Source organism: Episyrphus balteatus, chromosome 3 (genome assembly GCF_945859705.1).
Source record: "Episyrphus balteatus chromosome 3, idEpiBalt1.1, whole genome shotgun sequence".
NCBI classification, from domain to species: Eukaryota; Metazoa; Arthropoda; class Insecta; order Diptera; family Syrphidae; genus Episyrphus; species Episyrphus balteatus.
The window spans coordinates 69431357-69445802 of record NC_079136.1 but is presented as its reverse complement, the minus strand read 5'-3'; the positions used below and the strand labels follow the sequence as shown (position 1 = coordinate 69445802).

Sequence of the window (14446 nt, the reverse complement as noted above, 5' to 3'; positions counted from 1 at the left end):
AATATTATTTATTTTACTAGTTTTAATTCATTTATTTTCAGATGTCATATATTTTGTTATGTTTTTCATTTAATTAAATGACGGGTGGATTCACTTATACTTTTTTTGCGAATATGGATTTCATTCAATGAGTGGGTAATGTTTTACATTTGCATTAGAATTTTATAAATCAATTTTTTTTTATATTTTCAGGTATACCAAATAAAATGTACGTTGATTATGATTATTTTATGTTTTAATAGTTAATGAGTTTTATTTGAAACTTTGAATATTTTTTTTGCAAATCTAACACAAGTGCGATTGCGATTAGTTTTCTGCTTCTTTCGTCATCTCGTCATCTCGTCATCCTTCTCTGGTGATCTCTTCCTCTCGGATAAATATTCAATTGTTTATTTCTTCGATTTTATTCAAAAGCAATAAATTTGGAACAGTATGAGTATCAAGCACAGTTGGGTGAAATTTAATTCTGGTGCATGGTCCACAGCATTTTAAAGGACGCTAAGGCAACATCGTCAAAAATAGCGCAATGGATAAAATCCTACGACGATTTAGTATTTTCTTCCGGGACAGTTATTTCCTTCAAATTAGTCGACACCCTTAAACCAGGATGACGTAGTCATTTATCCCACGAATTTTTTTTAAATGAACTGGGATTCCCATCATGTTGCGTTACTTTGTCTAATCAACCTCGATTGTGCAATGGAACAACAATGGCTGTGAAAAAGATGATGAATAGCATCATTGGGGTGAGAATCATAAAGGGAAAATACAAAGGAAAGGATGATCCCGCGTATACTGATGAGTCCAACGGATTTACCATTTGATTTTAAACTTTTACAATTTCCAGTACGTTTGGCCTTTGCGATGACCATAAGTAAATCTCAAGGCCAGTTGAATATTGATATTTTGGTTATTGATTTGGTATGTGTGTCTTGCAATGAATTCTCTTTGTTTTTGCTTATCTGCATGATCCCAGTAATTTTGAAAAGTTCCTATCGGGTGATTTCAATTATTTTAGAGCTACAACTCTGCCACATAGTGGACGCATTTTCTTTGAAGGGAACAGTTAACTTTTTTGCGACCCAACTTTTCGTATCCGAATGAGATCGTTTGCAGTATTACATGGAATTATTATGAATTATTTCCTCGTCTATGCCAGTAATCTATGCATATGATTTTGCATTCCGAAAAAATACCCGGCAGTATTTCCTGTATTAGTCGATCCATAACCAGACTTTGGCTGATCCACAAGAATTCCAAAGTTGACATTTAAATTTGTCCTTAATGATTTTTTTCATGCCTCCATTTTTGTTCTGCTTTCTCCCCTACCTTGACTCCAGCCAACTTATAATTTCAATTCTACATATACCCGATGTGCAAGCAACATTCGAAAAATCGAATCCAGGAATTTAGACTTGACGGACCAAAACTATAATTTTCGGTTTTTGACAGCATTTCATAGATTTAATTTGAATTGCTCAGAATCAGAACGGGGTTTGATTTTGGTAATACGATGACTTACTTAATTTGGTGGTGGTTGCGGCTGCGACTGAATGTGTCCTTAATTTTTTTTTTTTTTGTATTGTTCTGGTTTTTGTTGTTCCCTTTTCCTTTTGTCTTTAGTTATGTGGTTTTTTGTTCTTTATAATTTTATTTTAATAAAAAAACACTTTTTTTTTTGTTTTATATGAACAATATAATTTTTATTGAACTTTTTTTTTATGAGCTGTTTACAATTGATTAAAAATGGCGAACTTGTGCCGATGAGATGTTGAGATTGAATGAAAGTAATGATTGAAAGGAAATGGAAGAAAAAAAAGTAGGAAAGGCAGCCAACTGCCCGCCACAAAAACACGACGAAAAAATATTTGGTGATGCCAAATATTGTTTCGTCGATGATTTTGTTTAAAGGTGCGTGAACATACATATTAACTGCGTATGAATAAGCAGAGAACTAGAGCAAGTTTTTGTTGTACAAAATTATATCCAAATCTGCACTTATTTTAATAGCTAAGCAATTAACTTTACTTTAATAATAAAATAAAGAAACGAGTCCCCGTGGTAGAGACATAACCGCCTGAAGATCATAAATTCGCTAATTTCACAACAGTTTCTTTGTTTTTGATGCCGTCAAATAGGGTTTCCCAGAGTTTCTTTAAAGCTTTGGCTTCCGTGACCTTCCTTTGACTTCGTCTTTTTTTTCTGGTGCTTCTTCAGACTCGGTGGAACTATCTGCATAGTTGGAAGCGCTGGTTGAAAAGACATCAGAATTGTCTTGGAAATGAGGGTCTGTGTCACAATCGTGGAAATCACCTTCATCAACTTTCATTAACACAGTGTTTCATCTATAGCTATATTTTTATGAAAAAAAAAACAATAGGTGATAAAAAAAGTGATCTACAAGTTTACCAGAAAACTCGTACATTTAATGATAATATTTTTGACTGTTTCAATATTAAACTGAAAGAGTGCAGGTACAACAAAACTTATCTTCTCCAAAAATATTCTGAATGGTTGAACAATGTTTGTAAAAATACCATGTCCATTTGAAGAAACACCTGTTGCATCAACATCAAAAGATTCCCTGAAACGTGGACGTCCACGAAAGAATTTTTCAGAGTGTAGTTCCAGGACATGACAAAGGCGGTTGTGTGAGGTGTCTTAATTTGATGATCCAATTTCTGTATCGATTCGGAAAAAGTCATCTTGCAACAAAGAATTTTGTCCTGCCGATAACAATGAAGACTACTTATCAATTGTTGCAGAAATTAATTTAACGAAATATCAATATTTACCTTTTTTTCCATCATACAACAATCTTTGATTGACCAAGAAGGAATGTTATCCGAAAGATAGTAATGCGACAGAAAATGCTGCTGAAATTGACCTCCAAAATATATATAATATTTTCTGAGTTTTATTAAAACCTTACATGACTGCTTCACTTGTGATCTTGAAGAGAATACTGAGGAAGAAGATGATTTTGAAAAAGGGATTGAAAGTTTTAAGATATCTTCAATATATCTTACTGGGGGCGAAACAAAGAAGGAGGTATACCCTGGATGTGGGTTTGGGTTTTGGCTCACAAAAAAAAAAACAATATAAATTGATCGAATTAGTGGATATGAGTCGGATTTGCGGCTGTTAATAAGGGAAACTTAACAGCAGTATACTAAAAAAACTTGTCAAATTATTCGGCGACTGGCCGGAGAAGTGCCTGACCAAGGATCAATATCAAACTATATGAAAGACTATTTAAAAAAATTAAATGAAAATTCAACATCGCATATCTCTGAAAATTAATTTATAAAATTTATAAATAAAGAATGTGAAAACAAATGCAAATCAAATTTTAATTAATCAACACATAGAAATTTTGAATTTGCATTTTATTATATTAAAAATCAATCTACAAACACATAATTTTTAATTTTTACAATCCAGTATGCTCTAAGATCCATGATCTGTAGCTAGTGACACGACACACGAGTGAAACCGTCTAGATTACCTGAAGTGCAACCAGCATATGATACAAATGATGAAATACCAATAAGCCTTTTTTGATGATTCAGTAACAAGTGGAATACCGGAATCTCCTTAGCATATTGATGTTTTCTTTTGTCCTTGAGCGCAAATTGTCGTTGGTTTGACATTTTCTTCGAAATCCAACATGCAATTAGAGTTTGATATGATTTCCAACGGAGTGTACTGTAGTTCTACGGGACTCCCTTCGTAATCTTCAAGGAATAAAATGCATTTAATTTAAAAACCATGAAAAAGTAGTTGAATATCTTACCATCACTAGTCTTGCCCCAGCCGGAAGCAATGACTTTTTCATTCAAACAGCTTTCATAATCATCAGATCTGGATAGAGCTGGCAAGTTGACGATCCCAATTTGTGGTCCAAAAGTGATGGGAGCAATGCGCAAGAGAGATATGTCATTTTCAACTAGTCCGGTTGCATTCCAATCGCTGTGAATGATTGTTTCCAAAACATTAACTTCCTTACCATCTAAAAATTCCTTGCTTCCTATAAAAGCAGTAGTAGACCTAGCTCTATAAAGAGAGTAAGAAAATAAATTTTTTGGTTTTCTTTCAAATGAAAGATAGCCTTTAGCCTATTTAAATCTTACCCGTAAGTACAGTGAGCAGCGGTTACGATCCATTCGGGAGAAATCAACGATCCTCCACAATATTGAAGTTTAAGGTCGTAACTGTTCATCCTACTCATCAAACCAACTTGCTAGTTGAATTGTCCAGCTTTGGCTGTCAAACCATTGGTAATACGAGGACTTGGGCTACGTCCCACGTTGAGGGCCGATGTTATGGCTACACCCAAAAGCAATACAAAAATTAAACCTTTCATTGTTTTATTCAACTCCATTGCCGTGAAACTGATGACTTCCGAAGCCTAAATTTCAGATTTATATACTAAAAGCAGATATGACAAATTAAATTTGTGTGATTAGACAATTACATTCAACGGATCGGCCATATCTTTCAATTGTGTATGTCAAAATTTGTGTAGGGAATAAACGACAAAAGAGTGAAAATTCCATCAGCTATTTTTGAAATTAATTTTTACATCTGAAGATGGTTAATATTTGTAAAGGTATGTTAACTCATATTGTTAATATTAATTGGTGGTCATTTTAGTAACTAATAGGTACATTATTTTTTTAGCGAAAATCTCTCTTTATTTCTCAAATAAAACTGCTTAAGTAGAACATAAACTGCTCAAGTTCTACTATTTCTTCCCCCTAAGTTATGTTAAACTTAGAGGAATTTATGACAGAATACACTACAATTCAACCACAGCAATATCTAGGTATCACACTAGACAGTAAACTCCTCTGGAATAAACACTTAGAAATAACAGTCGGGAAAGCCACAAAAGCCCTTATGATATGCCGAAGACTGGCAAATAAATCATGGGGGTGCAAACCAAATATCCTAAGGTGGATGTATACCATGATGGTGAGACCCATTATCACCTACGGTGCGGTTGTTTGGCACAAAAGAACCGAACTAGTTACAACTAAAAAGACATTAAACAAAGTTCAAAGATTGGCCTGCTTATGCATTACTGGCTCAATGAGAACTTGCCCTACAGCAGCAATGGAAGTCATCCTCCACTTAACACCACTCCATGAAGTAATAAGTAGTACTGCTAACGGAACAATCTTGAGATTTGCAAAAGAGGGAACTGGTACGGGCAAGAGTATTGGTCTCAAAGAAAGGGACTCAATATCGAACACCACAGTTAAAAACCTCCTTGACATCCCAAGAGATTGCATGATCAAGAAATACAACTTTGAGAAAAACTTTCAAACACAGTTTAGTAGCAAGGCAAAGTGGGTAAGTGAATCCACGAACTACACTTTCAATGCAAACGCCATCAAGTGGTACACTGATGGATCGAGAACAGCTGATGGAACTGGAGCAGGAATATTTGGGCCTAGAACCAAAATTTCCATTCCAATGGGACAGTTTCCTAGCATTTTTCAAGCGGAAATCAACGCTATAGATAAATGCGCAGAACGTAATCTCGAAAGAAAATACAAAAACCAAAACATTGCCATCATGTCTGATAGCCAGGCCGCACTTAAAGCTATAAACTCATACGCCATCAACTCCAAACTCGTATGGGAATGTGTGAAGAAGCTGAACGAGCTTGGCAAGGCAAATAAAATAACACTGTACTGGGTTCCCGGACATGTTGGAGTACAAGGGAACGAAGTAGCAGACTCCTTAGCAAAAGCAGGTGCAACCGCACCTCTTATGGGCCCAGAACCATATTGCGGAATTGGAGACAGCACGATCAAACAAATGATAAAAACCGATGAGGAGGCCAAACGAACTAAAATTTGGAAAGAGACTCCTAAACTCAGACAGGCGAAATCACTACTTGGGAATTACAACCAAAAAAGATTTAAAACCTGCATTAACCTGAGTAGAAACAACCTGAGAATAATAACAGGGATCCTTACAGGCCACTGCAAGCTGAGAAAACACCTCAACAACATTGGCCTGGCAGACAGTGCCACCTGTAGATTCTGCAACAATAATGAAGAGACGCCAGAACACATACTGGGCAACTGTGAAGCACTAATGCACAATCGACACAGATACCTGGGCCAGCACCAGGTAACAAGTAAAGATCTACCGTCGATAGAAATACTCCAGTTAATCAAATACCTAAAAAGTATCAAACTGGAGACTGTACTGTAAGTAGTTAATTGCAGCCAAATTTGGGGGCACAATAGACCTTTAAGGTCGCAGTGCAACTTTCCCCCACAACACATTCATTCATTCATTCATTCAACCACAGCAAACTATCCCGACGTATTTTAAATTTCCTCCAAGCTGAATTGATCAAATGTAGCGGTTTGTGCGGTAATTTTTTTCACCCCTTGTGTGCCGGCCTTTCAAAAAGGGCATACACACACTCCATTACTCTTAGGAAATATTAGTATTAAGAAATAGATCGTAAACAATAAAATTAAGTCTAATATTCAAAATAACTGGAGCTTTAAATTAAAACTAATCTTTTCCCTAATTTCTCCCATCCTTCTATACCCAAATTTTCACCTTCTCAATCAATCCCAATAAAAAATAACGATTTGCATACTCTTCGAGAAACCCACTCTGAAAAACCCTACAGTCAGGGATGGAAAATGACATTTTTTAATTGTACTGAAAATTTTATTTGTATTGTACTGAAATGGGGACAATTGTATTGAAATATATTTTTCATACGAGAAATTAATTTAAAATATAAACAAAATGTTATGTTTGCAAAAACTTTTGAATTTTCCATATACATTTCATTATTTTCTGCGCAAAGAGTAAATTTTATTTAATTTCGGACAAAAAAATTGTGAGGACCCAAAAATAAAAGTGCAATTTTATTTTTTTCTGATTAATGTCGAAAAAATAGAACAATGAACAAATCACTACACTCAAATTGTAACATTTATTTTGGTTAAAAAATCTGAGGAAAAAAATACAGACGAATTGAATAAAAAGAAAATAATTTTTAAGACACAGATTAAAAATTTGTATCGAATTAAGACAAATTGTATTTTTGTACTCGAACAAACTCATTTGTATCAAATTCGATACAATTGTATCGACTTTTCCATGCCTGCCTACAGTTCCAAGCAAAAAAGTGTCTCCTTTCACATCCCATCTATTTTTAGTTTAAAAAAAAATCCACAAACTTAAATTTAGACTCCAGTATGCTCCAAGATCCATGATCTGTAGCTGGTGACACGAGTGAAACCATCTGGAAAACCTGAAGTGCAACCACTACCTGATACAAAGGATGTAATACCAATAAGTGTTTTCGATGATTCAGTGACAAGTGGACCACCGGAATCTCCTTGGCATGTTGATGTTGCCTTTTGTCCTTGTGCGCAAATGTTCGTTGGTTTGATCATTCCTCCGAAAAACAGGTTGCACTTCCAGTTTGATATGATTTCCATCGAAGCGTACTGTAGCTCTTCGGGAGACTTTTCCTTTGGATCTTCAATAAATAAAATGAATTAAAAATTGAAAACTTAATTTAAATCATTGAAAAGGAGTTAAATTTCTTACCGTCACTAAGCCTGCCCCAGCCGGAAGCAATGACTTTTTCGTTCAAATAGCTTTCATAATCATCAGATCTGGATAGAGCTGGCAAGTTGACGATCCCAATTTGTGGTCCAAGAGTGACGGGAGCAATGCGCAAGAGAGATATGTCATTTTCAATGGATCCGGTTATATTCCATTCGCTGTGGATGATTGTTTCCAAAACCTTAACTTTTTTACCAGCTAAAAATTCGTTGCTTCCTAGATAGGCAGTAATAGACTTAACTCTATAAAAAGAGTAAGAAAATAAACTTTTTTGGTTTTTCAAATGAAGTGCAAGCCTCTATGAATCTTACCCTTCCGTACAGTGAGCAGCAGTTACGATCCATTCGGGAGAGATCAAAGAACCTCCACATAATTGCATGGTGAAAAGGCTCATTCTACTGCTCAAACCAACTTGGAAGTTAAATTGTCCAGATTTGGCTGTCAAACCATTAGTAATGCGAGGACTTGAGCTACGACCTGCGATAGAAATGGGCTTGATAATTTTTGATGTTCTAAAGTTGAGGGCCAATGTTAGGGCAACACCCAAAAGCAATATAAAAATTAAACTTCTCATTGTTTTATTCAACTCAACTCTCTGAACAAAACTGATGGCTTGTAAAGCCTAAATGTAGGGTTTTATACTAACAGCATAAGATATCATATCTGACAAATTAAATCAGAGTGATTAGACAATTTCAATCAATGGATTTGTCCATATCTTTCAAGTTTTCTTGTTAAATTCAATTATAATTTTGTTGATAGAAATAATTAGATTAATTTTATATGATTACCTACTTTAACTTTGTCAAATGCTGATGTATCTTAACACCTTCTATTGTTTCGAAAGGGTTCTTCCGATGATTTCATCATTTTCAAACTTTTTTTAGAAGATCAATTGCTCTACTTTGCCCTACTTTCGGTGAACGAATGCAAAAATGTAGTTGATCGTAGAAAAATTATTTAAATATGTACGTACGCTTTGTATAGTACTCGTATTTTGATTTTTAAATTGTTAAGAAAAATTATGAAATAAGAAATAATAATAAAAAATAGGAGGTACAAAGGTGAAATTTTCTTAGAAGAAATAAAGTTTAACCATTCTTAAGCCTGATACAAAAACTTATTTCGTATAATTTTATATCGTCGGCTTAGAGTGTAAACCTGCTAACTCCACTTTTGGGCTAAATTGAGTTAGGTATACAGGATATAGCATGAAAGGTATTGGGAAGGTGCATCGTCTGACATCAAAATTTACGTTCAGTTACACTTTTAAGTTGACGAAATCGCGTGATGAGTAAAACAGCTAACTCCATATTCGGAAAGAATACCTGCTAACTCTATGTCATAAATCAATAGTTATATCATTACAAAATTAGAAATTAGAGTATTCTCTTAACATGTAAGAGCAGCTGCATTCTTGGTTGCATGGTTGACGTTCAAATTACTTGAAGTTGACAAGAGGCTGAGAGAGGTGATGATAAAAAAACTAATGCAATATAGGTCAGTCTAAATAAGAACCGTATTTATGTTCCTAGTTGCATTCTGTTAGTGCCACTGATAGGAATTCAATTGACCTACGCTTTATTATTTAAGACCTCTTGGTGTCAATATGTATATAGCAGAGGTTTGTGGAATTTGTACCTATACCATAAAAATTTTAAAAATAATTAACATAGCTTGAAACTGATTTTTGTGATGCAAAAATGTATAATCTTCAAAGCAAGAGAAATGGCGATAAGGCTTTTTGTCCTAACATCCAAAAAGAAACCGTTGAGGATTTTATGATTTCTGAACACGCCATTGATCAACAGGATACTATTCAAGGTAAATCAATTATTAGTACAAGAAAGATAGACTTTTTCGTGGAACGAAACATAGGACGGCTGATTTTTTCAAATCTGAGAGAACGATTTTAATTTTAGAAAACTTTAAGTCCAGGTTTTCGGGACGCTAACCCCCTGGCGAAATCCGCCATTTTGGAAAACGCGAATTGGTCTATATCTACTAAACTATTGGCTTGACCGAAAAAGTTGCTTAACCAAAGTTGCAGGTACTATAAATATCTTTTCTTGTGCAAATTTCAGAATTTAGTGGAAGCCATTCGAAAGCGACATAAATATCAATGATTTTGAGTGAATTCTGTTTGGAAATCAAGAAGGGAAATTCTCTTCTGAGAAGCGAAGCATTTTCGTGTGAATAAATAAACTCTTTCAGCAGGCTTCTGATTGATTCCGTACGCTTCCGGAAGGCTAATCGAAAACGACGTATTTTTCAATTCTCACACACAAACGTAGTTTTTATGAGAAATGGAGGCTTTGTCAATTTTTCAAGAATTGGAAAATGAGCCATATTTTTTTTTTCTTTTAATTGCCGATTTTTAAAGTTATTTCAAAAATTGCCAAGTAAACAATCAAAATTTTATTGATACAAATTTGAAACCAAACTTCAGAACTTGGTACACTTTTAAATAAAAAGTGGACCTGAACAAAATATGATGGGACTTAAAACTATCAAGAATACTCGGGCTCATTTTCTAAAGGCTACTTCCTGTTTTTATTGTTCTATGTTTTAAAATTCGGAAAGAGCACCCTCAAATTAGTAAAACTGCATCATTAAAAATCATTTCAGAAGATAAAAGTAGCTGAACCACGGATGGAATATTTGTACAACTGGCCCTAAAATTTTTGTTTTTAAATATTGCCAATTTAATTTAGAACTCAATAGATAGAATGTACCTACCTAAAAATTTTCTGCTACAAAATTTCAGTGCGAGGAAAAAGTCCATTTTTCAATGGTTTATATATAAAAATTTACGAAATAATTTTTGTATAAAGCCTAAGAATGGTTAAAATTTGTTTCTCAAAAAAAACCAACTTATCACTCTTTGTACCAATTTAAACTAAAGATGCCGCTCAATATTCGGCCATTTTTAAAGGGAAATTGTATGAACGTTTGGAATTTTTTTAACACAGTTACTCACTCGCATGGTATAAAAAGACAAGGTATGATCATTAGAGCCGCCATCTTACAAAATGGGGTAGTAAGGTTTTGACGTTTGGCATTTGGCAAAGTCAAAAGCAACAACAATTTCCAAGACAAATTTGTCAAAACCTTAAGTAGCCATAAGTTTTGACAGTTCTCGATACTGAGTTTTTTCTAATGATCATACCTTCTCTTTTTATACCATGACTCACTCGTATCGCTAATAAAATTACTCGTGTCGCTACCGCATACCTTTCCGGTGTGGTCAAAGATTTTTGTGTTGCTTATCACCGGTGTTGTGATTTTTATTTCTGGTTTTATCTGCGATACTGTTTAAAGATTTCAATTAAAAGATTTCGCAGAATTTTTCAACAGCAAACGTATGTACATAATTAAATAGATGAAGATAAAATCCAAAGTTTAACTTCAACGAAAACTAATTTTTCATAATTTATTATAACCGAATTTATCAAGCAAAATCGAAAAATAAGGACTACCACATTAGACTGATTGAAAAAAAGATAAAAAATTCTAAACACAAATACACAATCTTTCCCATACAAATCGTATGGGAAATAGAAATTTGCGATGCGGCGGTACTAAATGTTAACATTAAGGGCTGAAACTTTTACAGTATTTTTTTTTCGTCATTTCCAACAATATTTTCAACAATGCTTTGAACAAAAAAAAAAAAAATTTTTTTTTTTAATCAGTCTTCTACCACATCCATTGATTTAAATCGTCTTGTCTAATCACACACATTTAATTTGTCATCAGAAAGGCTATCGTTATGTTTGCTTAGGCTCAGAAGTCATCAGTTTCACTGTAGTAGAGTTGAATAAAACAATGAAAGGTCTAATTTTTATATTGCTTTTGGGGGCTGTCTTAACATCGGCCCTCAACGTGGGACGTAGCCCAAGTCCTCGAATTACTAATGGTTTGACAGCCAAAGCTGGACAATTCAACTACCAAGTTGGTTTGCTCATTTTGTTGAGCGGTTACAAGATCGAATACCAATTTTGTGGAGGTTCGTTGATTTCTCCCGAATGGATTGTAACTGCTGCTCACTGTACTTACGAGTAAGATTCATGGGCTAACTTTTCTTTTGACAAAATCATCAAAATTTATTTTCTTACTCCTTTTATAGAGCTAGGACTGTTAAAGCTTTTATAGGAAGCAACAAATATCAAGGCGGTCAGGAACTTGAGGGACTGGAAACAATCAACCACAGCGATTGGAACCGGATTAATTGAAAACGACATATCTCTCTTGCGCATTGCTCCCATCACTTTTGGACCACTAATTGGAGTCGTCAATTTGCCTGCTCTATCCAGCTCTGATGATTATGAAAGCTATATGAACGAAAAAGTCATTGCTTCCGGCTGGGGCAAGTATAGTGACGGTAAGATATTAAACTTCTTTTTCCATGACTTAAATGGAATTGATTTTATTCCTTGAAGATGAAGGTAAAGGGATTTCCTCAGACCTTCAGTACGCTCCGTTAAGAGTAATATCAAACTCTGAGTGTATGTTGGTTTTCAAAAAAACTACCAAACCAACGACAATTTGAGCTCAAGGCGAAAAGGCAACATCAACATGCCATGGAGATTCTGGTGGTCCACTTGTCACTGAGTCATCAAAAACGCTTATTGGTATTACATCATTTGTATCAGATGCTGGTTGCACTTCAGGTAATCCAGATGGTTTTACTCGTGTAACCAGCTACAGATCATGGATCTTAGAGCATACTGGGGTCTAAATTTGATGAAAAACATGGAATTTTGTTTTAATTCAATTTGATAATGTTTGTAGATTCTTTTTTTCAAATAAAATGCAAGCTAAAAAATTTGTAGGTATGTGTTGATAAAAGGCGCACTTTCAGCTGCTGGTAGGGCTGCCAGATAAAATTTTATTAATGTCGGGACAACAGGTCTCAAAAGTCGGCACAAATCGGAACTACCTATTTCTCTACCTAATTCTCTTGTGTGAGTTTAAACAGAAAAAAAAAATCATTTTCATCCATTTTAAGGAAAGAGTCTTACATTGAGGTTTCATTCAGTTTTAACATTAGCTCCCGGTCGCTGATGAAGAAACAGAATTTCGGGCAAAACCGGGACATTTTATAGATCGGGATAGATATCGGGACAGAGTCTAAATGTCGGGACTGTCCCTGTGAAATCGGGACGTCTGGCAGCCCTAGCTGCTGGGGCCCCAGGGCAAGACTAAATTTGAGCCGCTTTGCTTTTTATTTTTTTTTTTTTCAGGAAATGTAAGTTTTTTTTTTAACTTTTGTTTACCTTATTCAACATTTTGTAGCTTCTATATCGGTCAGTTATTATTTAGAGTGTTTAAGTGCACTTTTTTGTTTTGAAAAATGGCTCAAAAACAATAGATTTTGAAAGTCCATATTTTATCCAATTTTAGCCGTATTCAATTTTTAAGACCATTATGCTGAAAAATAAAGTATCTTCTTTTTTCCTTTATGTACATGTTCAATATCTATAAATGGTCAAAGGATAAAAATAGACTATTTAGTAAAAACATCAAAAATTTCCTTTTTTTCATTTTTGAATAGTTTTTCTTAAGTTTTTTTTTATATAATATTTTAAATTGAAATAAATTAAAACGGATACATGCCGATAGGAAATTTAAGTATCTACAAAAAAAATCTTAATAAATGTTTTCAAATTCGGCTTTCTTTTCAAGTTATTGACAAAAACTCAAAAAGTAACCAAAAAAAATCGAAAATATTGAATGTAACAAAAATGGACAAAAGACTCGAAACAGGTTTTGATTCACAAATATGAGATCACAGTGAACAGGCCTAAGCAGTCAGCTAAAAAAATTACAAATTTATTTTTATAAGATTTTCGAAAATTATCCAAAATTATCGAAAATTATCTAAAAAGCACCCAAAAGCAATATAAAAATCAAACTTTTCATTGTTTTATTCAACTCAACTCTCTAAATGGAACTGAAGCATAAGTTTAGGGTTTTTATACTAAAAGTTAACATAAGATAGCATATATCTGACAAATTAAATCAGAGTGATTAGACAATAAAGTCAATCAATGGATTTGCCCATATCTTTCAAGTTTTCTTGTTAAATTCAATTATAATTTAGTTGATAGAAATAATTAGATTAATTTAACACGAATACCTTCTAATGTTTCGAGAGAGTTCTTCCGGTGATTTTATCATTTTAAAGTTTTTTTCAGGAGCAGGGCAAAGTAAAGCAATTGATTGCTATGTGTGAAATGGGCCTAACATACAAAATTATTTCGTATAATTTTATAAATAAATAAAATGCACGACTGAGGTCGCACGTACTTTCTCTTAGGTATGGTAAAAGTTCTTTAAAACAAAAAAATGTAACCTTTTTTTGTAATTACATTGGGCAGATTCAGAAACGTTAGCGACTAAATATTTAGGTAATTTCTCGGTCTCTGATTGGTCAGCTGTCAAAAAAATTCTTCCAATTTAGGTAATTTTATTGGAAAGCTGACTGGAAGGTTAGGCAAGAAAATTTTCCCTAAAAATTTAGGAAAGTTTTTTCTCTCAACATGACAGCAGATTGTTTTTAAATTTTAATTAAAGAATTAATTAAGCAAAATTAAATTTATTCGTGTGAAAAACAACTAAAAAGTGCATTATCGGTTATAATTAATTTTATTTATTCATTACAGTAAAGTGAAATTTGGTGTCTTACACATGCGACCGGTACAATTCTTAAATAAATTTCGAAATTTGACAATAGCATCACATCCAAACTAATTTAGTCAATTTACTCAAATTACCTAAATATCTAGTCTCTAATTTTACCTGAACGTGCCCATTAAAAAAAAAA

At 33.8% G+C, this 14446-nt stretch overlaps 3 protein-coding genes and 1 pseudogene across 3 annotated transcripts; 2 read left to right on the top strand and 2 right to left on the bottom strand.

The window, feature by feature from the left end:
• Window positions 1-3503: 3503 nt before the first annotated feature.
• LOC129916786 (serine protease 1-like) lies at window positions 3504-4406 on the bottom strand. The gene is made up of 3 exons (XM_055996920.1): window positions 4134-4406; window positions 3797-4056; window positions 3504-3737 (listed from the first exon to the last, which is right to left on the bottom strand). Exons 1-3 carry the CDS (start codon window positions 4229-4231, stop codon window positions 3598-3600), a joined length of 498 nt encoding a protein of 165 aa, XP_055852895.1. The 5' UTR covers window positions 4232-4406; the 3' UTR covers window positions 3504-3597.
• Window positions 4407-4974: 568 nt separating this feature from the next.
• LOC129915065 (uncharacterized) lies at window positions 4975-6231 on the top strand. The gene has a single exon (XM_055994525.1). It carries the CDS (start codon window positions 4975-4977, stop codon window positions 6229-6231), a length of 1257 nt encoding a protein of 418 aa, XP_055850500.1.
• An 842-nt stretch (window positions 6232-7073) lies between these two features.
• LOC129916785 (serine protease 3-like) lies at window positions 7074-9835 on the bottom strand. Its single transcript, XM_055996919.1, has 3 exons — window positions 7929-9835; window positions 7600-7859; window positions 7074-7528 (listed from the first exon to the last, which is right to left on the bottom strand). The coding sequence occupies exons 1-3, from the start codon at window positions 8189-8191 to the stop codon at window positions 7230-7232; spliced, it is 822 nt and encodes a 273-aa protein (XP_055852894.1). The 5' UTR covers window positions 8192-9835; the 3' UTR covers window positions 7074-7229.
• Window positions 9836-10509: 674 nt separating this feature from the next.
• On the top strand, window positions 10510-12433 carry LOC129915064 (serine protease 3-like; annotated as a pseudogene).
• Window positions 12434-14446: the final 2013 nt, after the last annotated feature.